The 25,389-nt window shown below is 39.9% G+C and overlaps 1 protein-coding gene across 3 annotated transcripts; it reads right to left on the bottom strand.

Annotated features, from left to right (window-relative positions):
* Positions 1-634: 634 nt before the first annotated feature.
* Positions 635-24,602, bottom strand: TXNDC8 (thioredoxin domain containing 8). 3 transcript variants are annotated; one of them, XM_047830734.1, is made up of 6 exons: positions 24,509-24,602; positions 21,617-21,721; positions 16,339-16,398; positions 13,474-13,539; positions 2,466-2,531; positions 635-1,066 (listed from the first exon to the last, which is right to left on the bottom strand). In XM_047830734.1, the coding sequence occupies exons 1-6, from the start codon at positions 24,530-24,532 to the stop codon at positions 1,004-1,006; spliced, it is 384 nt and encodes a 127-aa protein (XP_047686690.1). In that variant the 5' UTR covers positions 24,533-24,602; the 3' UTR covers positions 635-1,003. The 3 variants fall into 3 exon arrangements, with proteins under 3 accessions (XP_047686690.1, XP_047686691.1, XP_047686692.1); XM_047830735.1 differs by having other exon boundaries at positions 635-763; XM_047830736.1 differs by lacking the exon at positions 2,466-2,531.
* Positions 24,603-25,389: the final 787 nt, after the last annotated feature.

Here is a 25,389-nt window from a genome sequence, read left to right as displayed (position 1 = left end):
TAGTAGCTCTTGGTGTCTCTACGTTCCAAAGAATTCTAGGATTTTGTCAAAATCTCAGTCATTAACAGCTAGGGAAAGCTGGCTCGACTTTACGACTTCAGATCCCCAGCGTTCACCTGATGGCAACCCCAAGTAGTCAGTGTGAGAAGAACTGTCTTCTCTGGGTCCTAAACATCAGAGCTATCTCAGTTAACAACAAAACATCGCAGGTAGTAAAAAGACTTTCTGGCATTTGTGTATGTATGTGTGGATTTTTTTTTTTTAATTTATAGAAGAATTTTAGAAAGGCAGTGGGGGAGAGAAAAATGACACCATTCTAATTTAAATGGATGCATCAGAGAAGAATTTTGTACCACAAATGATGGCTCAATTAGAATTGGCCTCTACTTAGGGCTCCTGGGTGGCTCAGTCGGTTGAGCGTCCAACTTCGGCTCAGGTCATGATCTCACAGCTATGAGTTTGAGCCCTGCGACGGGCTCTGTGCTGACAGCTCGGACCCTGGAGCCTGCTTCAGATTCTGTGTTTCCCTCTCTCTGCCCCTCCCCCTCTCATGCTCTCTCTAAAATAAATAAACATTACATTAAAAGAAAAAGAAAAAGAATGGCTTCTACCTATTTGGAGTACACCAGGGCAATACGGTATTTATTTGTTTCTTGACCACTGTGAAGAGTTCCATCTTCAGAGATCTCTGGAAAACCTTCTTAATGGCATGGTATGACTTAGCTGTGCAGGGCCTCTGTTGTGAAGGTCATAAAAGCATCACCTAAGAAATGTGCTCAAGTAAGTGGAAAGCTAAGTTAGAGAATGGGAGTGATACATTCTCTGATACTGCAAGAGCTTCAAGCAATTGTGGAATGAGATTGCAGGAAAGTGGAGTTCAACCTGTAAAACATTAGAAGGGGGACCGATCGAACATTCCAATATTCGCTGCAAATAAAAAACACAAACGCATTTGCTGTGGCCTTTTAAAATGTTGCAAATGTATTCCGTCTTGGAGATCAGCTTACATTAATTCTTGAATCTTCGCTTCCAATTTTTGAGCATCAGCTCCACAAAATTCAAAAATCTGTTCACAAATACACAAAGGTGAGATATTTATTGGTTCAAATATTACAAAGATGTTAAAGCTTAGAGGGGTTTTTGTTTTTGTTTGTTAAGTTATCCTCATTTCCATTGTCTGAAAAATACTTAAAATATAAACACACAACAAACACATTACATTCATGATGTTTCAATTATTTGGCACCTTTTCAAAATTGTTTATGCTAATATTTTGCCAGGTTTATATAATTCTCCATAATATTCTTCTAAACTAATATCTCAAACATAGAATATGTTAGAAATGAGAAAACTCAATCATTGAAACCTCTCAGAGCCTTTTTGCATTGGTCTTGAGAACTTGTTAATTCATAAACATAATTTTCTGAAATCAAATGACATGTGATTTCCCATTCCCTGAACTTTGCCACAGGTAATAGTATTATAATTAATTGACACTAAGAAGCACATTTTCTTTTCAAATTGTCACATCTCTGACTCAGGGTGTATTTCATAGTGGATAGTATATTTTGTTTGGAACACTTTTTAGTAGTATCTAATGGGGAATCTGTCAATGGGCATCTTATATTTGGTGAAATACGGAAGTTTAAGACCCTTACCATGCATCATCACTTTAGTACCAATTACATGAAGTGGTTGTAGAGAAGGCAGAGTGTGGGTAAACTGAGGCTGGGATTGGCTGAAGATTTGAGTTTCCAGTAAGGGAGGTTTCAGCAGCCAGAAATGGTGTTAGGCCTTTGGGGCAGGGGTTGGAAAATTCTAGAACAATTTCAATGCTCAGTGTATTGCAGAGAAGAAACTATATCTGCTTCTTTTTTTTTTTTTAATTTTTTTTTTTAATTTTTTCAACGTTTTTATTTATTTTTGGGACAGAGAGAGAGACAGAGCATGAACGGGGGAGGGGCAGAGAGAGAGGGAGACACAGAGTCGGAAACAGGCTCCAGGCTCTGAGCCATCAGCCCAGAGCCTGACACGGGGCTCGAACTCACGGACCGCGAGATCGTGACCTGGCTGAAGTCGGACGCTTAACCGACTGCGCCACCCAGGCGCCCCTTTAATTTTTTTTTTAACATTTTATTTATTTTTGAGACAGGGAGAGACACAGCATGAATAAGGGGAAGGTCAGAGAGAGGGAGACACAGAATCTGAAACAGGGTCCAGGCTCTGAGCTGTCAGCACAGAGCCCAACGTGGGGCTCGAACTCACGGACCATGAGATCATGACCTGAGCCGAAGTCGGCCGCTTAACCGACTGAGCCACCCAGGCGCCCCAATCTGCTTCTAATGATTCTACTTCTCCAGGCAGCATCACTCTATCTGGGTGCTGCCTGGGGGTATCATGGTTCATTCTACTTCTTGAAAGTAAACCCCAGACTTGTGACTCCATCTTGATCCCATTTCACTTACCGGCTCGCTCATGAATCCATTTCCATAACAGCAAATTGCTCTTTTGAGTCTTGAGAATAGAGTCACCTAAGTGTGGGTGCAGAATTTCATGATTTATCTGGGTTGCCTGGTTTGTACCCATTTCCTCTATAAATAGTTCTCTTGGCATTGGCTGCCAGGGGAGGAAGGCGTCAGAAAGGATCTGCAAAAGTGTCTCTTTTCTAAGAGTCAGACAGCAGCTGGATGGTGGCTATAGACATGAAGGGAGTTTCAAAATCCTCTGAGACCAGAGCAGGTATCAACACAACAACTCCTGGCAGGAACACAGGCAGAGCTTGGCCACTTCAATGACCAGACTTGGCCAACAGTTTTCCAATATATTTATTTCCAATAAAATATAAATTTTATCAATTTATATTCCACCAGCAGAGGATGAATGTTCTGAGTGTTCCATATGCTTGACCACACTTGGTGTTTATTGCCAGTTCCTTTCCATGTTAGCCATTCTGGTGGCTTTAGGGGATATTAAATTTGCCACCGAATTTCATGGATTTTACTTCATCAACTTTCCCTTGGACTTTAATAAGAGCTTATAACTTGTCTGTCTCCAGTCTTGTGCCCCTTAGTTCCCTCCTCCCCCTTGAAGCCCGAAAACACAAACCAGTCATGCTCTCCTTCTTTGTAAAATTCTTCAGTGTTTCTCCACCACCATAAAATCCAAGGTCCTTACAGGGGTTCCTTGATTTTGTCTTGTCTACCTCACTGTTATTCTCCACCTTAAGCTCTGACCTTTAGCAACACATCACAGTTGGATTCATTTATTTATTTAATTTAACAAATATAATAACCATCTACTATGAGCCAAACATTGTGAACATACCAGACAAAAATTACCCCCTGGAGCTCATATTCTAGTGATAATTTTATACTATTGTATTAGTATCAAAAAAATCCTGACATATTCCCATGCTATTCTGTAATTCTTGCTTCTTCCCATTTCTCACCCGTTAGTCTTAACCATTCTTCAAGATTTAACTCCGGAAGTCTTTGTGATCTCACAGAACCTATGAATTCCACTGCTCAGGAGTTGATGTTATGTCTACTGCCATTGACCAAGGATGGGGCCTCTGCCTTATTTTTTTCCTCTATATTTTTAGTATTTAGCTAGGAACCTTATACAGAGTAGGTCTTCTGTTAATGGTTTTAGGCCTGAAGAGAGTTGAACTAAGCTGATTTGTGATCACTGAAGGACAGACCCAAGACTCTAGGGAGTGTTAAATTTCAGAGACTAGGTGTTATCTGTTTTATTCTTTGTCCAGTTTGCCAAAGGCAAATACTATGTGTCTGTCTAGCATGGGGCTTTGCATATAGGAGCTTCATAAATGTAGTTAATGAATGAGGAGTGGCTTAGTGATAGAGCTTATTATATAATAGCTTTCTTTTGAAGAGCTCTATATGCAAGGACACTAGCATACAATTTTTGCCCAGAATGTTTTCTCATTTTCAACTGAATGTTTGCTTCAAAGGCCTGAAGCATTAGGAAGCAACGTTTCATTCTCTCTTCTCAATGTCTTCAGTTTACATGCACCGTTGCCATCTGTAATGACCACTAATGGAAATGATGAGCTCCAGTTCGCAGAGCCCAAAGGGATATGGGGTGGCTATCCCTGCATTACACAACCACCTATGTCCACTAGTCCCTTAAAAACATCTTTCATTTTGAAATTTTTAAATAAAGATTTTATTTTTAAGTAATAATGACACCCAATGTGGGGCTAGAGCTCATAACCCCAAGGTCAAAAGTCGCAGTTCCACCAACTGAGCCAGCCAGGCACCCCTCATTTTCAAACACACACAAAAAGAGAACAATAAAGTGATTCCCCATCCCTGCATTTACCCATCACCCAGGTCTAAACAGAGGCAGGGTTTTTTGCTGTGTTTTTTTTTTAATGCCAAAGACATTCAATAACTTACAAAAAGTATATTACTGTTAGTGAGAAAATACAAAGGGTCCAGAGACAGGGATCCCTTCCTAACAAATGGACTTCTGAGAGTATCCATTAAGGAGTCTAATGATGCATGCATAGACTAATTACAATAAAACAACTCTGGCCAGTTGATAGGCAATTAAGAATACTGAAGTTAGCTTTGGAGCAGCTGAATGAAAGCTCAGCAATTTTCCAGACATCTTTACTGAGTTAAAAACAACAACAAAACCCTCAAAGCAACAGCAACAATAACAACACAAACAAAAAAGCCCAAACAACCAACCTACACAAGACACTTTTTGGCAGATGGCTCTAGAGATGTTTGTACAATCCAATTTTATAAGCTGTGTGATGTTCCTTTTCTTAACAAAGGGTTTGCTAAGGCATTATATGTTATTAATGAGATAGGAAGAATGTATCTAACAAAAGAACGTTTAACAGTGAGTGCCTCCACCTATTGAGAGCCAGACAGTCTTAACTACTTTTTGATCCCATCTTGGTCTCTGCTCTCTGATTCAACCAGACCCATTCCTTCCCCCAGAACCATCTGCGTCACAATGCAGATGTTTGCATACTTCCCCCTCCCCAGGACTTTCACAACAGGTTGCGGGGCATGCCTTGCAAATGCAAGTAGCTCAACTGTGGTTTTTGGAGTGTGGCAAAATCAAACTAAGAAGGCAGGGCCTCTTGGAAATAGACTGTTTTGAACAGCTTAAATTTATATGCATTTGGATTCAAGAAAAAAGCATATGAAAGTAATCTATTATCTAATTTTTTCAAATGTACACTCGCCTTCTTCTCAGCTTGTTCCACTAGTGAGATTTCGGTAAAGTACGAACTTACTTTCATTTTCTTATAGCTGATTTAGAAACTCTGGCTACATATCTGTTCCCTAAAGCAGTAGTGGCATAAATAATGACTAAAGTGCTTTTCTTCTTCTGTGTTAGGGGGTTGACAAATGTTTTTGTAAAGGGCCCAATAATACCTATTTTAGGCTTGGCAGGCCAGATGGTGCGTGTTGAAACTACTCAGATCTGCTATAGTAGTGTGATAGTAGCTAAAGACAGTATTTAAACAAATGGACATGTCTGTGTACCAGTAAAACTTTATCTACGAAAACTCGTGGAGGGTCAGACTTTGCCATAGTTTGCCATCAATTGAAGGTGTTGGACGGACACATGAAGCTGGTTGAGAGTTCATTACTGAGTACAATGTGGTTTTCTGTTGAAGGGGGGAAGGAGCATGAGTCTAATGTTGTGGGAATTTATCGTAAAGCCACACTGAGAATAAGGAAAAGTGATTTTGGTCTGGCCAGAGGAGATGCCATTCGGCCTGTTACTCAAAGTACAGAATGAAAATTCATTCATGAGGATAATAATGGTTTCGGAGCCATTGCCTTCAATGACCTAATGACCTATACTTGGCATGTTTCCATTGGAAAATCTACTCAACTGTCCAATATTGGGAAATTCCTTCACTGACTTTTCCCCAAGTTGAGGTGAGCTTATCAGTTGAGCCTAGACAAAGGAATGAGTTCATGATTATCCCCTCCCTTTTTGGGGGTGTTCTGCCCAAGGGACAGGTCTGTTTTCCTTGCACTGTCCTTCTTTTTCTGGAAAGCACATCTGAAGCAGGCCTAAAGTAGGTCTGGAAGGCTACCACCCTGTGTCCTCACTTTCGGAGCTTGAGAGTTGTGAAAAGCAGCAATATCTCCTTCACCTAGGTGGGTGAGTTTCTCCTCTGCAGCCCAAGATTCTCCCCTAGGCAGTCATCTCAAAATCTAGGCTTCAAGGAAATAGTAGGAAGTCTGTTGATATGAGTCCACACCATGTTGTGTATTTAGCACAATTTAGCGCCACTGCTACTTACAATAAAGGTGATATCTTGATTTTCCACGTGACTGTGTGAGAAGCGTTAACACAACAGATCTGGTTCCTTATTTCTTGCTTGTCTCCAAGGCAACCATGATTGATGCTTCACCAGCCCCTCAGGGAATGTGTCCCTTCCCCCACCAAACTGTTCTTTGTATTAGTGATTGATGATTTTGTTATATATACCTGGAGTGATGGACCAAGCCCACTGGCTTGCTTTGCATAAACATCAATATTGATGTTGTGCACCTGGTTTTACTATTGGGGTCCTAGTCTCCATTGTCATAGCTGGTTGTGTAGCAATGACTGCCTAGCAAGAAATGTCCATGTGACCAGTCCCCACATAAAGTCCTCAGACCCTGAGACTCAAAAGAGCATACCTAGGCAGAGACAAACCACATGTGTCCTTGAAGTTCATTGCTAGAAAGAGAGAGAGACAGAGACAGAGACAGAGCACACCTATGTGTTCCTAGCCAAGGAAGAACATCAGAAACCTGTGCTGGACCCTTTTGGACTCTACCAATGCTTCCGCTTTGTATTTTTTGTTGTAATAAATCTCAGCTATAAGTAGAACCTATTACTGGGTCTTGCGAGTCCTTGTGGCCAATCACTGAATGAAATATTCCTATATTTCAAGGATTTAAAATTTAGAGGACAGGGCTAGGGCAATGTTATAAAATTTAAGGGGCTCTGAGAACTCAGTAATCAAGATAATTAATATTTTAATGTTTTTTTTTTTAAATTTATTTTTGAGACAGAGACAGAGCATGAGCAGGGGAGGGACAGAGAGAGAGGGAGACACAGAATCTGAATCAGGCTCCAGGCTCTGAGCTGTCAGCACAGAGCCTGACGCAGGGCTCGAACTCACGGACTGTGAGATCATGACCTGAGCTGAAGTCAGACACTTAACCGACTGAGCCACCCAGGTGCCCAAGATAATATTTTAATAAATATTTTAAAAATCCATAATGAACAAAATATCAAAAATTCAAATAAAGACAGGATTCCACCCTAATCCCTGCCCTGGAGAAAAGAGGTATATAAGTAATTACTGTCTTTCAGTTGCTAACACCTAGAGCACTATCCTTAGCCTTAGTGTTAAATGGTGATAAATGCTTGCTGCCCATCTCTCTCTCTCTCCCCCTCCATCTCATTTAGTTCTTGCCCCTTCCAGTCTATTAATCTGTGCCTATGTATCAGCTGCTTTATGGGGCTGAGTAACTTCTTTTTTGGATCTGTACCCTTCAGAGCCCTGAACACCATGTGAGAGTTTTTTTTTTTTTTATTTCCCCTAAGGTGGAACCCCTCTGTGTCTACCTAACACAGTCCTTAACAGGTTGAATATCCTGGGGTAGGTAACTCTCCAATGTTAAGATGACTTAGCTTAACTGGTCACTGTAGTTATTCAAAGAGTTTTAGAGGTCTCTCCTAACCAGTGTTTCCAAATTTCTATTTCGTCGTAAATTTTCAGGAAGATTGGTGCACAGATTATGGGGCTCTAGCAATAGCCGTATTTTATAGCATGTACCAAGTCCAGTGCTAAAGTGCTTTATATATCATCACAAATTTTCATGATGACAGTTCAAAGACACACGATATAGTCCCTATTTCACAGAGAAGGAAACTGAGCTCAAGGTGGTGAAGGCACATAACCAAGGTCATCCACGAATAAGAAGCAGACCTGGGATTCAACCCACAGCTGTCTGATTCCAGAGATGACAAAAACTATTCACAGACACTCTTTTGGGGGTGGCTCAAGTATTGTTTTTTATGAATTTGAACAGTGAGCATTTGGGAGGGTGATTCTCCAAGGACCACCATCCTCCTCACTTCCTATTTTCTCATGTATTGTCCTTGCCTGGCCCTTCAAGATTCCAATCCTGTCCTCCTTCAAGCATACCACGGTGCTGCCCATTGGAGATTCTTTTCATGTCTGTACCTATCTCAAGGAGGGTGTCTGTTGGAAATGACTTCTATAACCTCAGCAGGAGCCCTGCTGTTCACAAGCAAAGGAGCAGGAGTTCCTCCCACTAGATGTGAGCCTATGAGCTGAATTATTCATTTGTAAATAACTCACTTATTAGCATCCATGCATCCGTTTCCCATTGTTCTTGGATTAAAGTGTTTTGAGAAGCCATTTACTCTCATATCAAAGAATGAAAGATGGAACCAATTTCGATGTTGGATAAATTTAAGCTGTTGGCCAAGAGTTGCTAAATCTTTGTTACTCTTCTTTTCTTTTGTTCCATTGACATATGTCAACTTTGGTCTGGAAGCAATGTTATAAACCTGGGGGATCTACTGATGGGCTTCAGAGGCTCAATGAATAACTAATATCATATTCACATTGCAGCTTATGTGTATATGTGTATTTTTTTTTTTTTTTTTTCACTTAGGACAGAATACAGTGTAATATTCTGGTTAAAAAAATCAGCCAAAGTTTTGGATGTCCCATCTGAGAGCCACCACAGATTCTTTTTTTCTTAACCACAGTTAATCTTACTGGAACAGGATGTGATGTCCCAGGTGAAAACACTAAGGATTACAGCAGGAAGGAACAATCCCACTTTATTTATTACCTGGAATTTGCTTTTGCTGTCCTTTACCCTAACACTGTAAAATAATTACAGCTGCTATTTATGGTACAACCCTGCTAGATGACCATCCAAATCTGCATAAAAACTTCCAGCATCACAGAATGCCCATTGACTGTAACCCTGGGTCATAGTTACATAGCTTTATCTGTATTAGTTTTTTAAAGTTTTATTTGTTTATAGTCTATGTATTTTGAAAACATTTGAAATGAGATAGAATCAAGGGCAAGATAAAATAACAAAACCATTAAAGCACGATTCAGTATGGAGATGGCAATTAGGGAATTCCAGGCAACTACAGATAAGGGAGGCTATTGTATTTGAGTCAAGGAAGTAATCCTGAGATTATTGGCAGCAATAGAAAAAGAGAAACCCAAGGGATTCCTTAAGCCTTCTGATCTAATGCAAGAGAGTAGACCAAGGGAGGCAAATATTCTCCAAACTCTGTCTATGAGGAATAATCACAAGGCTTTTTACACAATGTACATTTTAAAAGGCATAATGGACAGTGGTTCTTTGCCAGGTGTTTTACCAGAAATGTAAGTACATTTCTTATAACATCCCTTAATAGAAACTGGACTCAAAGTTGTTGTTGTTTTTTTAATACTAGATAAATAGTACTTAACTGCTTCCATAAGTTAATTTTCAGGTGTGCTGTCCCAGATGAAAGAGAGATGGAAGGAAGTGGTCTCAAAGAAGTGAATTTAGTTTTTTTTTCTACCCCCAGGAGAACAATGAATGTCATTCCTAGTCAATTCTACTGAGGAGGGAAATTCACATAGATGGGTCCTATCGCATGGCCATGCCCAATTTTCTCTGGTTCCATTGATTTTTCCTGTGCAGACCATTGCAAGGTAGAACCTGGGGGTGGTTTCAGAGGTCTCAGGTTTTGACTGCAGCTCTGGATGCAATGGTAGAAGTGGGGACCCTGCAGAAGCCCTAGATGGATGCTCAGATGCCAAATGCTGGGGACTGAGTGAAAGAGGTAAAAAGATTTGCAATACTGTCTCTTTAGGATCTCCTGCCCCCATTTTTTTGCTGTTGTCTTTTGCACAGAAGATTGATATTCTTTGTTAAATGGAAGCCAGCATTGTAAATATTTTCTGCAGGTTTACAAATGATTTTTAAATTGATCCAAGTATGAATCTTTCTGGAGATACATACAAAGCTCAGAAGTAGACTTGTATATTATGACATAAATGATCTCAAGGTTTTGTTTTTGTTTTTTTAAATAACTTCATAACCAGTATGCTAAGTCAGTAATATTCAATGAGACACTCAATTCTCAAGAAAATATTTTGGGACAGGGGTATTCATTTTATAATCAGAGGCTGGCTACCTGCCTTTGGAGTTAGAAAATAGGGAGGTGGATCAGCTTAATGCATTGTGTCATTGATTCAGTTAATTTTATTCTCCATTAACTAAGTGGCATAAAATTTAAAATTGAGATCCTTCACAACTCCTAAAATACAGGCATTTTGTTCCATCAGTTCAAAAGGGATCCATACCCTGTAGAAACCAGTTAAGAAATAATTGAATATAAGAGGTCACCCTACCCCCAACTGTGAGTTCTTCCACCTACATACAGAACTGAGACTAAGCAAGGCCAAGCCTTTTCTCAAAAGCATAGCTATGGATTTGCTCAAGAGCCTAGACACAAAGTCAATTGAGACCCCAAAGTTTTATTTCATAAAACATAGAACAAACTGTTGAATGGCAGCAGATCTTAAGCACTATCATCAGCAGGAGAGATGAAACCAAACAGCTGTTCTGAGCTGGAGAGAAACCCTCCCTGAGTCAGACTGACATGAGGACAGAATCAGAAGGAGAGGCAGAACAGACAGGGATGTAGGGCAAAGACATCAGCCTTCATTTATTCATTCACTTGCTTACTCACTCATGAATCAAACACAAAATGAATATTTTCCACCTAGGGTGGATTCTTCTAGACACTGACATGAACTCCTCTAGGTACTGGAAATAGTAGGACACAAATAGATGACATTAAGGTCTGGGTCAAACATAAATGGGCTTGGAAAGGTAGACTGGGCCAAAATTATGGAGAAATTTAAATGGAAGACTTGATTAGGAGGGTTTAGTCTTGATTCTGCAGACAACAGAGGGGAAGGGGTATCCAAATTTAAATAAGGGAATGACATACATGGAACTATGCCAAGCTCTATTTGGAAAAGAGAACAGAGCTATGGTGTGAACTTGGAGGTGAGAGGGGCTATTGTACTTGTTCATGTCAAAGGTCACTACAGCTGGAATTATAGGTAAGGATGAAATTACTAAAGGAGAAGAGGTAGAATGGGAAAAAGAACCTTAGGAAACACTTACATTTTGGGACAGCAGGAGCCAAAGGAGCCAAAGGAGAGCTTGGGGAAAGATCAGGGATGGAAGCCAAAAGACAAGGAAATTTCCAGAATTAGAAGCTGATTAGTTATGGTGCTTTTGTATAACCAAGGAATACAAGGATTGAGAAATGGCTATTTGAATTAGGTGCTGAAAGAGCCTTGGAGACATTTAAAAGAGCAGATGAAGGAATAAGTGGAAACTTCGAATTGAAAGCAGGAAGTATATTCTACTTCTTCAAGAATTAGATCATGAAACAAAGGAGAGAAGTCTGAAAGAACATTAATTTTGTCATTAGAAGTTTTTGGTTGCAAGTAACAGAAAAAACAACCCCAGGTCTATGTAACTCATGGAATCTATGGGAGTAGTTCAGGCTTCAGGCATGGATAGATTCAGGGTTCAATCAGTGCCATTGGTATTTCCTGGTTTGACTCAGCTTTTCATTGTATGGTGGCTTCATTTTCAGGTTCTCTCTGTAGAACCTTCAGCTTCATACAGCTAGCTGTAGTACCTTCAGCTTCATATATTCCCAAGTTCAAACAAATCCAATGAAATCGAAAAGAGAAGGCTTTTACCTAGCTGCTTAAGCCACATCCTAGGATTAGCTCTGGTTGGGTTTAGATTGGCTTGACTGGAGTCAAGGGCCCATTCCTGATGGGGACGAAGTTCACTCACAGGTCTAGCCATGGAGATGGAGCCCTAAGGAAGCACATGGACCAAGGATGGGCAAGGGAATGGTTCCCTGGAAGAAAATCAAAGAACTGCTGATAGAGACTGAAGAATGGCTGACGGTGGCAAAAGGGACTGTCCCAACACGAGGTTTGAAAAGAGAAAACTGACGGATAGAGGCCTGGGGCACAAGGGAGGGAATGCGATCAAGGTACAATGGATGAGATCCATTTCAAAAGGAGGATGCTTTCTTATTTCCGAGATGGAAGAGAAGGAGAGGATAACAAAAAATGACACAAAAACAATTTGATGTGCGGTGGTGGGGAGGGGAGCTGAGGTGCATGCGCTCAGTAGCTTCACTTTCAAGTAAACACTCAAGAGGAGTGGTAGGTAGTGTTAATTCTTTTTGAAAAATTATTTAAATCTATCGCGCCAATTCTATTATGGTAAATACGCAACAAATAGAAGCTGAGCATCAAATCCTACACTTAGCGTATCAACTACTTTCATTCTTTATATAGTAGACACAATCTTCACAAGGTTTAAGCATGAATGTTTTTGCTTTACATATGTTCTTCCTAACGCTTTAAATTGCATACTATTTCAAGTAGATGTATCACAAATCAAATCACTGAGCAGTTCCACGAGAAAAGACATGTAGTTTAGTTTTGTATTTTATTAGAAGTAATGCTACCATTACTATGTACTTAGCTGCTTATTTCTCCTGCTGGTATTTCTGTAGCAAAAGTTCCCCCAAATGGGATGATTGTGTGAACGGGAATATACAGTTTGTTCCTCTTAAGTGTGTTGCAAAGTCACCTTTCATAAGGTACATACACTTGTCAGTGTTCCCAGCCATACGTGGAATTACTAGTTTAATCACCCACGAAGCATTTTAGACATTTTACTTCATTAACATCTTTGTGATAACAACTACCCTAACGTGCCGAGCACTGACGCACATCAGGATGGGTCTACGAACTTGAGTCAAGTAAATTCATTTCTTTTCACAACACCCCGTGAGAGGAAAAACTTAGGATCTTTGTTTTTACAGATAAGGAACCTAAGATCCAAAGAGGTTCTTAAGGAAAACGCTAGGTAGTGACAGAATGGATATCTGAACCACAGAAACCTGCAACGGGAGCCTGCACGCTCAACCACTAGCTACACGGACTGGGGATTGTTTTTGATTTAACATTTTCCCAAGTGTTGCTAACAATCCGTATACATTTGTGTGAGAATTTCATCGTGTCCTTTTCTGTAAGATTCTTTTTTGATGGGTCTGCCCCATCAAAAGGGATATTACAGGGATAGTAGTGGGTATTTCTTACGGATTTGGAAACCTCAGATGGTCTGAATGGGGAGATTTTTTTTTATCATTCATGCATTGTTTTGTACGCCTTGCCAATATGAAAAGTTCAGAAACGAAGCATCACGTTGCTAAATATTAAAAATAAATGCAGTTGTTTCATCCACCCAGGATACCCCAGGCCTTTTAAAAAGATTCTGATGATTCTATAATTCAACTCTGCCAGTTACCATGGAAACATACCTTCTGGGTTTGCTTGAACATCTGAAATGTGGGTACTGATCTGATGTGATAAGTTTGGGCCAACTCCTGGGAAAGGAAAGAAATGGCATGAGGTCCCAATTTTGGTATCCTCTCTCTATACAGAGCCCAGAACTTGGTGACTTCTCAGGAGGCATGTCTGAAAACCCAGGGACAGTTAACACTTTATTGATTCTCCTGCCAAGCCTTTTTCTAACATGTCTTCAAAGCCTCCAGGAATGTTACAATAGAAAATGGCTGCTCCTCACATTCCTGAGGCTTCTCATCCCAGAGCCCTAGGAGAGGGCTGGGAGATGGATGCCAAAATAGAACAGATGCTGAAGGATGAAACGAGCTCTATTTAAAAGAAATTGTGAGGGGCGCCTGGGTGGCTCAGTCGGTTAAGTGTCTGACTTTGGCTCAAGTCATGATCTCAGGGTTTGTGGGTTCAAGTCCCACGTGCGGCTCTGTGCTGACAGCTCAGAGCCTGGAGCCTGCTTTGGTTTATGTGTTTCCCCTCTCCTTCTGCCCCTTCCCCCCTCGTGCTCTGTCTCTCATTCTCTCTCTTAAAAATAAGTAAACATTAAAAAAAATTTAAAAAAAATAAAAGAAATTGTGAAAGATTACAGAGGAACCTCAGTGGAACCCAATATGGAGACAGCATATTGCAAAAATAAGGAAGAGTAAAGGTATCCTTATAATGCACACTTGAGACATGGGGTGATATACTGGTCTTACATTTTAAGTAAGGTTTACAGGTCTCTTTCTTGTAAGCCCTACTCCCCACTTCACTGCCCATCTTTGTGAAAGATGAACCAAAAAAAAGCAAATATATCAGAATTCCAATTATTTTAATCCATTACAATCTGCTCTTAAATACCCGTTTTTATCTTGTTTAGAGTCCAAAGAAAATTAGCCACCCACAGGATCAACAGAATTGGACTTTTCTCTCTAATATACCTATTATTTTATGGGGTGAATCTCTCCCTTGCTGCCTGTAACACACACACACACACACACACACACACACACACAGAGACACACACACACTAAATTATAATTTTCATGATCACAGCAATGATAATAAATAAATTACTGTTAAAAAAATTGTGTATTTTGTTTCTCCTTAAAAGGGAAAGAGTTATCATCAAAAAGGCAGACAAAAACATGTTTTTGTGAGGATGTGGGGAAATCAGAGGCCTCATGACACATTGCTGGTGGAAATGTATGGTGCAACTGCTTTAGGAAACTCAACAATTTCACCCCTAGATACATACCAAGATAAATGAAAATACATACATAAATGCTTATACCAGTATTACTCCTAAAAGTCAAAAGGTGGAAACAACCCAAATGTCCATCAACAGTTGAATGGCTAAATAAATAAAAGGTGGTATATCCATACAATGGAATATTATTCAGCAATTAGAAGGAATGAAGTATTGATACATGGAGGAACCTTGGAAACTTACGCTAAATGAAAGAAGTTAGTCACAAATGACCACCTATTTGATGATTCAATTTGCATGAAATGCTCAGAATAAGCAACTCTATAGACAGAACGTAGAATTACGGTTGCCCAGAGTTGGGACAGAAGGAACTGGGGGTAACCAGGAGAACTCCAAAAGTGTTTGCTTTTTTTTTTGAAGTGGTGAAAATGTTCTAAAATTAATTGTAGTGATGGTTGCACAACTCTGTTAATATAAAAAAAGGACAAAGAGATAATGATCCTAGATGTGTTCTGAATGCATAGTATATGATTCGGTTTAAAGGGCACTTAAAACCTGTTGCACTTTGATAAAGCTTGAAAGAAATGGGCAAAATGGAACTTCTAGTATGTTCTGGATGCTATGTCATATATTTTATGTATTTTATCTCATTTTATATTCTGTGAAGTATTATTTGCCCTGTTTTACAGTGAAAAAAACTGAAGTTTGTAGAGTTAACTGATAAGAGGTCACAAAACTATTAAAGAAAAGAGTGGGTAAATAACAGATTTTTTTGTTATTCTAAAGCTCAAATTCAATCCAATATGTGCAAAGATCACTTGTTACTGTTTTTTCCTAGTTGTAAATGAGCAAATGTTAGGAAGAATAATTTTTGGGGTACCTTGTATATATTAATGAGGCACATTTAAAAAAATATATTTTTTAAATGAGAGAGAGAATGAGTGGGGGAGGGGCCAACAGAGAGGGAGAGAGAATCCCAAGCAGGCCCTATGCTTGGCATGGAGCCCAACCTGGGGTTTAATCCCATGTCTGTGAGATCATGACCTGAGCCAACTTTAAGAGCTGGATGCTTCACCGACTGAGCCACCCAGACACCCCATTAATGAAGCACATTTTGACTAAGGGCATGAGGTTGATTATTTTGGGGGAAGGAGAGGAAAGGAGGGAAGGATTTCTTGGAATTCCTTGTGATGTTTTGAAAAACCCACAAAAACCATAACCATAGCAAGAGGAAAGCAAGATATAAATGCATTGAACTGGGTTTCAGACATTGATTAATAATCTACTACAAGGGTGAAAAACACTTTTCACCTTGAGCCCAACACCACCCAACTGGTATTGTCTGTGTAGAGCCAATTCTGCTGAGCAGGGTAAATGGAGAAAAATGTTGGGATTGAGGAGTGGAGTCTGCCATAGTAAGGGAGGGGAGGGAGCAGTGGGAGAGTCACATACTTGCTGGGTTTTGTTTTTAAAATTGATACAAAACACAAGAACATTACGAGGAAGTTTACTACCATTTATCACGAAAACATCATGAAATTGTCCTCAACTTAAAATTGATTATATAATCACTGAGGTGCTATCAATGATGCAGCATTTGGATTTTATGTATCCCCACAGAAGTACTTAAGATTCTTACCTTAGAATCATCCACATCCACATTAGCAAACATTACATTTTGGTATTGCAGAGACATTGCCTTCAAATTAAAAGAATAAAAATTCTCTATTAGCTTAGCGTTAATACTAAATTACATACTAGAATTACACAGTTGTCTTTTGGCAAAAAACAAACAATGAGCAAAAAGGTTGTTCATGAGAGCTAAGCATCACTCTGGCATTTCACTACAGGCTAGAACTGGAAGCACCAAAGTCAAATATGGGATGATACAGGTCAAGCAAAGATCAGCGGCAGAACCAGAGTCTGAAGAACCAAACTGAAGATCAGAGTTTCAAAGTTAGGAAAGGGCACAAAGTGAAGAAATGATGACATGTATGTGGTGTGTCCAGATTTACCCTGCAGGGTGAAGGGACGGATAGTAGCTTTTTCCTGGGGTGGCAAGAGGTGGAAGGCTGCTTTCAGTGGTCTTCAAAATACAGGTCCCTGAGGGGCGCCTTGGTGGCTCAGACAGTTAAGCATCTGACTCTTGATTTCAGCTCAGGGCATGATCTCCCAGTTGGTGGATTGGAGCCCCACATCAGGCTCTATGGTGACAGTGCAGAGCCTGCTTGGAATTCTCTCTCTCTCTCTCTCTGCCCCTCCCCTACTCATGCTCTTTCTCTCTCTCAAAAAAAGAAATTAAAAATTACAAAAAAAAAAATTACAGATCCCTGAACCAGATACCCAAACTCTGCTTTGACCTTCACCTCTTGCCAGGCTTTTTGGGAGGCTCTTATGACTGAGATGATACAAAAATATGTGTGTCGACCCTTGGCCTAATTGCTTTGTGCTTTTATTGACATATTCAATGCTCTACTATGTACTGAAACTGTACTTCCCAGGATCCTTTGCCAGCTGTCTTCTATGTAGGTTTTGCCAATGGGATGCATTTGGAGGAAAACAGAAGGTGTGAAGAGGGAATAAACAACTCTCTTCTGCTTCTGTTTTGTTCTGAAAGCATCTCTGGCAGCAGTGGTGACAAAGGTTGGTAATGGGTCTGGGGGTAGTAGATGCAGCAGCAGCAGCCTGTAAATATCAGCTCTTGGATTTTTTCTTTCTTTCAGACAACTGTGTTCATACTTTAAGGGCACTTAATAGCATCTTGGTTTGTTTGCTTTAACGTTGTATCTCAAGCATTTCCAGTGACCTATTTCTAATGGGACCTCTCTCTGACGGGACCTCTCTCTGATCGTATGGGGTGTCCAGAGACAGTGGAGACAGGAAGAAATGCAGCTGTCACTGGGAGCTGCTCCCACTGAGAAGCAGGAAGCAGCATGACATGGATTAGATGGATATGTGCTGAGGTCTACTGCAGGCAGATTCTCTCCAGTTGTTTGTTCATGGATTGTGACTGAAGTGGGAGCTCTTTCTTCAGTGGCCCATCAAGATTGTGAAAACGGAGAAAAACTCTTAGATAACAGACACAAAAGCCTTGGGGATTTCAGAGTATTTTTTTAGATAAAAAAGCTGATTTTGGTCAGCAGTGGCTCAATGCCTGGCAGGAAAATGGTGTCACCCACAAACTCTAGGGCAATTGTCTTGCACTTTTCGAGTTTGACGATATATGGATGCTCCCCAACAGGGGTCTTGGGAGTAGTTTTGAAATATGTGGACATCTAATTCTACTTATGAAGGTTTCAGAGCCTTGCAAGTCTATCAGGAAATAGGGAATATGGCAGCTGTCATTTTGCATCAAGTAGCACCCAGAAGTCATGGCATAGATATGGGTCTTTGCTAGGTCGGGGTTCCCCTATGGACATTGTCTTTCCTTATTATCTCACTCCATCCACCTAGGACTTCTTCTCTGCCCTCAACAACTCTTCCTTCTGCTCTGTTCTTCCTCGTATGTAGTCTTCTACCATTTGGTCACCTGTTCTGTTGGTCTCAACTCTAAAGTATCTCCTAAATTGGATCTTTTCTTCTTTCTCCAAAACCACTGCCTGTCACTGAGATTGTCATCACTTTGGGTTACCCGCTTTCGGTCTTTCTAAACCATTCTTATACAGCACTGCTAAAAATATTCTCTAAAATCGCTATTTGACCATGGCAAAACCCTTTTAAGAACTTCTGTTTTGACTATCTGCAACAACTCATTAAGTTATAACACAAGATCTTTCTTGATTTGGCCTCAACTTTCTTTTCAAAGCTCCTTTGTCTCCACTTCTGCTACATACACTGTAAGTTAGCCTCACAGACCACTTGCCTTCTCATGATCACATTATGTAATTTCTAAAGAAATTTATAACTTCTCCTTTCCCAGAAATGCTCTTATCAGGGTTCTAGGTCTGGTGATCCTCTTAGCCCAGGGTCAGCAAACTGCACCATGTAGAAGAAATCCAGGTCTCCACATGGCCTTGTAAAGTAAATTTTATTGGAATACAGTTTGCCTGTTCATTTGTGCATTGCCATTGGATGCTTCTGCACTACAACAGCAAAGCTGAGTGGTTATTACAGAGACCATATGGCCTGCAAACCTGAAAAGATTGACTGTCTTTCCTTTACAGAAGTTTAGCTGGCTAACTTCCATTCCACCTTCCCGCAGAGCCTGGAAAGGAAAAGAAGTAGAGATTCCTCGGACTCCCTTGAAGCTGGAGTTCTGGATGCAAATTGGTCTTATCAACAAGATAAATGTAGGAGAGACTTGGAAGTCAGAAGTGAGAAAGCAGCTACTTTCTCCTTGTTTTCTTTGTCTTCTTGTCTTTGGAAAGCAAGACTGTGGGTATTGGGAGTGGTTGTGCTGGAAGCAGCAGCAGAAGCCAAACTCAGGATCTGGTGCCCGGACATCAGCTTTCTGGACGTCCAGAGGCACCTGTGGCAACAGTAGCCTCCTGATCCTGGTTCTGATTCCCAACTGCTGCTCTGTTGCCAGTTTGTTTTTTTCCTCCAGCGGTGGCCTCCCATCTATACTCACTTCTGATTGTGGCAAACTTAGGATCCCCAAAAGTGGGTCTATGGTGTTCTGAGTCATTCCTATTCATCTAATCTTTCAATAATTTTATAAGCAATTTATTCCTTGTATTAACATTCTTTTCTGTTTAGGGACTCCTGGGTGGCCCAGTCGGTTAAGTGTCTGACTCTTGATCTTGGCTCAGGTCATGATCTCATGGTTCACGGGTTTGAGCCCCATGTTGGGCTCTGTGCTGACAGCACAGAGCCTGCTTGGGATTCTCTCTCTGCCCTCTCACCGCCGCCCCCATGCTCTCTCTCTCAAAAATAAATAAACATCAAAAAAAAAAATTCTTTTCTGTTTAATTTGGTTTCTGTTGCCTGCTTTGATCTTTGACTAATAAAGTGACCTAGAAGAAGGGAAGTCTTTTCTCCATGCCTATTATACGCACCAGTTTGAAAAAATTACACACATGGTAAATGACTACATTATCATGCAAAAGTTCAAACATCACAAGAAAAATAAAGCCATCCAAATTTAACACCCTTTCACTGAAAAAAAAAACCCTTCTTTGATATGCATCCTTCTGTTCCCCTTTTGTCTACATTTATGTGGGTTTATATATATGCACATACATATATGTGTCTATTTCACATACATGAGACCATACTGTATAAATTTTTCTACACTGCACTCTTTTTACTTAATGCTATGTTGTCTTGGAGATGATGCCACCATTCCATATGGGTCTACTTGATTCTTTTTAACATCTGGATAGTATTTCAGTATGGACATGCCAAAATTTATTTTAAAACTATATTTGCATTAGTCTGGATTCCAACAGGAAACAGATGGCACATCATTTGGGGAGGTTTATCTCCAAAGGGATAGCTATAACTATGAAGGTAGGAATGAGTGTAGGAAGAGCTGCAGGAGCCTGGACAGAACAGTGGCACAGCTGTTAATGCCCTTATGGCAAAGGTATGAGAGGGAAGTTGCAAAGCCTTAGATTTCATTGCACGTTCTGAAAATGCCGCATGTTGGCTGTCGGAATTTGATCAGCTTTGACTTTGTGGCATGTGAGTATATTTATACTCTGGAAGCTGAACATTGAAGACTTTCTTTAAGTTTTGAGTATCAGGATAAAGGGGACTGTGAAATGATAAAATGCTTCTTCTGGATATTCCAAGAATTTTAGGTAGAAAATGGATGTTGAGGTATCATGTAATCAATTTCTCTATTTGAATATAGGTTTATTTTATTTTATTTTATTTTATTTTATTTTTTAAAGTTTATTTATTTATTTATTTTTGAGAGAGAGAGAGAGAGAGACAGAGAGAGTGAGTGGGGAAGGGGCAGAGAGAGAAAATGTCAAGCAGATTCTGCACGTCAGTGCAGAGCCCAATGTGGGGCTTGAACTCATGAACCATGAGATCATGCGTTGAGCTGAAACCAAGAGTCGATGCTTAACTGACTGAGCCACCCAGGTGCCCCTGAATATAGGTTTATTTTTAATTAAATGTCAAAAGACTGTGATTAGAATGAATTCAGGTAGATTTAAGAGTTCAAGTTGAAATGGTAGAAACTTGGCTGAAAATAAACCAGAGTGTTTTTAGTTGTGTAGAGGAATCAAAACTTCTTTAAATTTGAAGAAATAGTTTTCACAAAACTGACCATAAGTGAAACTTCTGCATGATGAGGAGAAATGAAAATGCCAAGTTCTTTCTGTGGCATGTGATACCAAAAGTAATTAAAAGTTAAAACTTTTAAATGGGGAGACAAGGAAATTAACTAGATGAAACATTGTATAGACATTAAAATGTTAATTTACAGACCCTACAAAAAACATGAATGAATGTGTACATGGAAAATAGACCTGAATATAAATATATGATTACAACTAAGAATATTTTACTAAAACATTTTATAAAGTAGATCAGACATGAAAGGAACATATAAGACATAAGTTTTGATAATAGGGTTGAAGGATGGGGGAAGTTTATCCTTTAATATTATAGTTAAAAATAAGTATCATGTTTTTCTATAATCTATTCCAATATTTGGAAGTTATGAACTCTGGAACTTTGGTAAAATGCCATTATTACGAATAATCCATTCATTTGTACAACTGTACTCTTTTGTACATCTAGATTTTCCTTGCAGAATTATCCATAGACAAGTAGTATTAATCTTCTGGTGTGTGTACTATGATCTAAATAGAGATTGGTATATTAGCTTCAGGATAATCAGGATGCTTTGAGAAGTGATTCCATATGGCTCATAAATGTAAACTTTTAAGATTTACTGAAAAAATTATTAGGGGATTTAAAATTCCTTCTAAAATTGTGAAATATACATAGATGATACTTACATGAACAAGAGGATAAATCCTTTTGCAAGGACCACACCATTTTGCTGAAAATTCAACCACCACAAGTTTGCATCCAGCAGCTTTCAAAAATCTGCTAAATTCATCCTGAGACCAGAACATAAAAGAAAAAATATGCATAATCACTAAATCTCAAAAAGCCTTGCAGAGAATAAATGTTCCTCATTTATTGAAATGAAGAACTTCAGTTCCTGAAAACCTTAGCGAGGTACCCCACCCTATCGTTCTCAAGGGGACACACCTTTCCTAAATGTCCCTGAGGTCACATATATTGATCTTTGCAAGTATACATAGGTGGGAGTAAATCTGCAAAAAGTGATTAGGAGTGTATTTACCAAATGGTGGTTGGTAATGGTTAGTTACCTCTGAGGAGAAAGTGATATTGGCCAATGAGAGATGAAGCGTGGAGGGTAGTGGTGGCTGGACATCTAGATTTGATTTTTTTAAATAAGGACCTAAACATGCATTAGTGGTAAAATTTAAAAGGAGAGGAAGTAATCTAACACCTTGAATCATTTCTTGTTTTGCTTTTGTTTTGAAGGGAAATCATTACCAAAGCTGTTGTCAAAAACCGTATGTTTAAGGATTTGACATGCTTCTTGTTGAATGTCTTAAGTGAATTTCCCATCAGCTGTCCAGATCACCTAAGTAAATGTTTCCTTTCCTGGAACCTCAGATCATTTTATCTGAACTTCCTTGCTTTATGAACACTGACTGTCCACACGTTATTTCATGCATGGCTTCTCTCCCCCAACAAATCCCTACAGAATTCAATCCTGATTCACTCCTGAACCTCCATGGCCTCTGACTGGGCACATTACAGTATGTGCTCATGGGGTGTTTAGTTGATGAATGATTTGCTAATATATAGTGTTCTGCTCAAGATTTATTTTTCCTTTTCTCATTGGAATTACGATGATAGTAACTAATTTACTCTGTGCCTGGTGTTCTCTCCCTTAATCTTTACAACCACCCTATTGAGTGGGTATTATCTCCATTTTACAGATGAAAAAACGAAAGTTTATTACTTTCTCTCAGTCAACCAGTTGGCAAATGGTGTAGTTGGGATTGCTAACCTAGGCAGCCTAACTCCAGAGTCCATTTCCCTCACCACTACACAAACCTACACAAAATCATCTCCTGAGTTCTTCCTAGTTGTGGGGCTCCCTTGCCCTCTCACTGGCCCTAATTCCATCATGTGCTCATCCCCTCAACCAATCATTAAGATGGGATCACTAATTAGATCAAGTCAAGCAGTGCCAATCACTGGAATTAGGGATGGGGTTAATTGCATACAGATGGCACACCGCTCTGCAGTAAGAGAATCTTAACAAGTACGTTGCCATTTGATTTAGTTTCAAGCAGGTGAAACGGATGACTTAAGGAAGATACACTTTCTTCCTTTACCCATATTCCTCTAGGGGAGGGGGTACTTAACTCTTCAGAGAGCTATGCCAAGCCGCAATTTTTCACTTGCTTCTGAAATCATGCAGTAGATGCCATCCTCACAAGCCCTCAACACCCTCACGTCTGAGTAGTTGCTAGGATGTAAACTGGCCTCGCCAGATCTATGAATTTGACTTGGCTAAGTTCTCTGAAGGGAATACCCCCATAGGGTACATATCGACTTGACATGTACCTATCGAGACCCATGCTGTGCCAAGTAATGGACACACTGCTAGTATACAGCTGTGGACAAAAAACCAGACAAACTTTTCCCTGCCTTCGTGGAGCTTACGTTTAGAGGGGGAAGCCGATGGTAAAATCAAGAAGTAAAATATGTAGTGTGTTAGTGATCGTTGCTGATAAAAGAAGAGAAAGATAAAGCAGGAAAGAAGGAAATGAGCTGGATTAGGGTTGTAGTTTGGGTGGCCATGGTCCGCCTGGAATAGAAGGTGACATTTAAATACAGACATGAAGGAGACAACAGGCCCTCAGGAGAGGTCTCCAAGGAGGAGATGGGAGAGGGCTTCTCAGGGGGCTAGTGAGACCCTGGGTTATTCTGTGAGATTCCCAGAAAATCAAAAAAAGAAGTACCAAAGGCATCGGCCAATGTGTGCTATTTTACAACATTTTCTCATAGCAAACTACACAGCGATGCCTTCTTTCAATCTGGCCAGCCTCATTTTCGTGACCTTATATATAGCTGCATTTGGGGAAAATGTCAAAAGTCTAAGTCTGAGGGTGTTGACGGATGGCAAGCCCAGGCCCTATGCCTTCCCTCTTCCCTCCAGGTTCAGGTCCTTGTGTAACAGGGCCTGACATCAGAATGTCTGGGTTCTAATGCCCACTTCACTCCTAAACGGAGTAGGACCATCACCACTCTTAAAGGCAATTTTCTTCTTTGTAAATAAACAACTCTCCCTGGCCTATATATGCATTTAGGTTCTTGTGGCAGTAGCATTGGACAATGGATAGAAAGTGATCTTATAAAACACCACCTAAAGGATTGCTGATACTATTGGCTGTCATTTTCCTATCCTAATCCCTAGGCAGGTCTGAGGTTTCTGCTCTGTCTTAGAATAAGAGAAATATGTGGACTTTTACTTTCATAGAATGTTCCAGGTACAACAAAGGTGGAATCAGTGGGATCAGGTACAGGATGGGATGTGTTAGGAGTTGGTCTGGATCCAGCTAGAGTCAGAGCAGGAAGTGAGAATCAGAGAGGAACAAAACCCTTCTGATCAACTTATCCCTTGGCTACACTCCAGATAGTGCCATCCCTCGAGCACAGAAAGGAGAGACATAAAAAATCTCCCCTTGTTACGGAGCAGTGAAGGAATACGATTAGGGGAAATCATTCTTAAAGTTTATCAAGTCTGTTCTCAAGGTGGTTTCTTTTGAAATATCAATGAAGCCAAAATAAATACTTGCCATGTCTTTAATAATCTGAACCATGATTTACTGGGAATTGCTTACGAAACCTTCCTTTTGGTTCAGCTGGCTCACGGCAGCAGTCTCTTATTAATTAAAGGATCCTAGCTGGAATAGAAGGGTAACTTCTCTATGACATCATTAAACGTGACTGTCTCAGAACCTAGAACTTGGGCAGACTTGAAGCTAATTTGACTTTTAGGTCAACATATGGTCAGCCAAGAACCAGCCAACTGGTTGTATGCAGACTCAATAATGCGTCTACTTTTGATCTTCTACAATCTATTTCCATGACCCCTCTCTTCCTTCTCCATTCCTTGCAACCACCAAATGAGAAATAAGCAAGCTAATATTAAGTAGATGAAGGTTATTTCATTTAGGATTTTGAAGGGATTATCTTGCAGTAGAAAAAAAATACTAAAGCCTTCATCCTATAAGTTTTCTACATATTAAGTGTTATGAGTCATGGATTCCTTAAACTTTGTTATTTTGCTCTAATTTTAGGAGGTAATGAAATGTCACTTTTATGGACTGGATCACAGGTTGGTAAACTTTTTTCTGTGAAGAACCAGATAATTTGGGCCTTATGGACCACATGCATGTGGTCTTTGTTGCATACTCTTTGTTTTTATTATTATTATTATTATTATTAGTAGTAGTAGTATTATTATTTTAAGTAGGCTCCATGCCCAATGTGGATCTCAACACGGGGCTTGAACTCATGACTCTCAGATCAAGACTCGAGCTGAGATCAAGTGTTGGACACTTAACTGACTGAACCACACAGGTACCCCTATAATCTTTTAAAAATGTAAAAACCATTCTTAGCTGGTGGACCTTATAAAAACAGCATTTTGCTAAACCCATACATGGTGACTTGT

Source organism: Prionailurus viverrinus, chromosome D4, assembly GCF_022837055.1.
Source record: "Prionailurus viverrinus isolate Anna chromosome D4, UM_Priviv_1.0, whole genome shotgun sequence".
Taxonomy (NCBI): Eukaryota; Metazoa; Chordata; class Mammalia; order Carnivora; family Felidae; genus Prionailurus; species Prionailurus viverrinus.
This window is presented reverse-complemented; position numbering and strand designations above follow the sequence as displayed.

What these genes read in the sequence shown, in the direction of transcription:
- TXNDC8 (XM_047830734.1), bottom strand. Translation starts at nt 24,532, where the DNA reads ATGGTTCAGATTATTAAAGACATG. An exon ending in TTCAGATTATTAAAGACATG is followed by an intron (nt 21,722 to 24,508) that starts GCAAGTATTTAT and finishes TTCTGGTCTCAG; the next exon opens with GATGAATTTAGCAGATTTTT. An exon ending in TGTTCAAGCAAACCCAGAAG is followed by an intron (nt 2,532 to 13,473) that starts GTATGTTTCCAT and finishes ACCCACACTTAG; the next exon opens with GTGACTCTATTCTCAAGACT.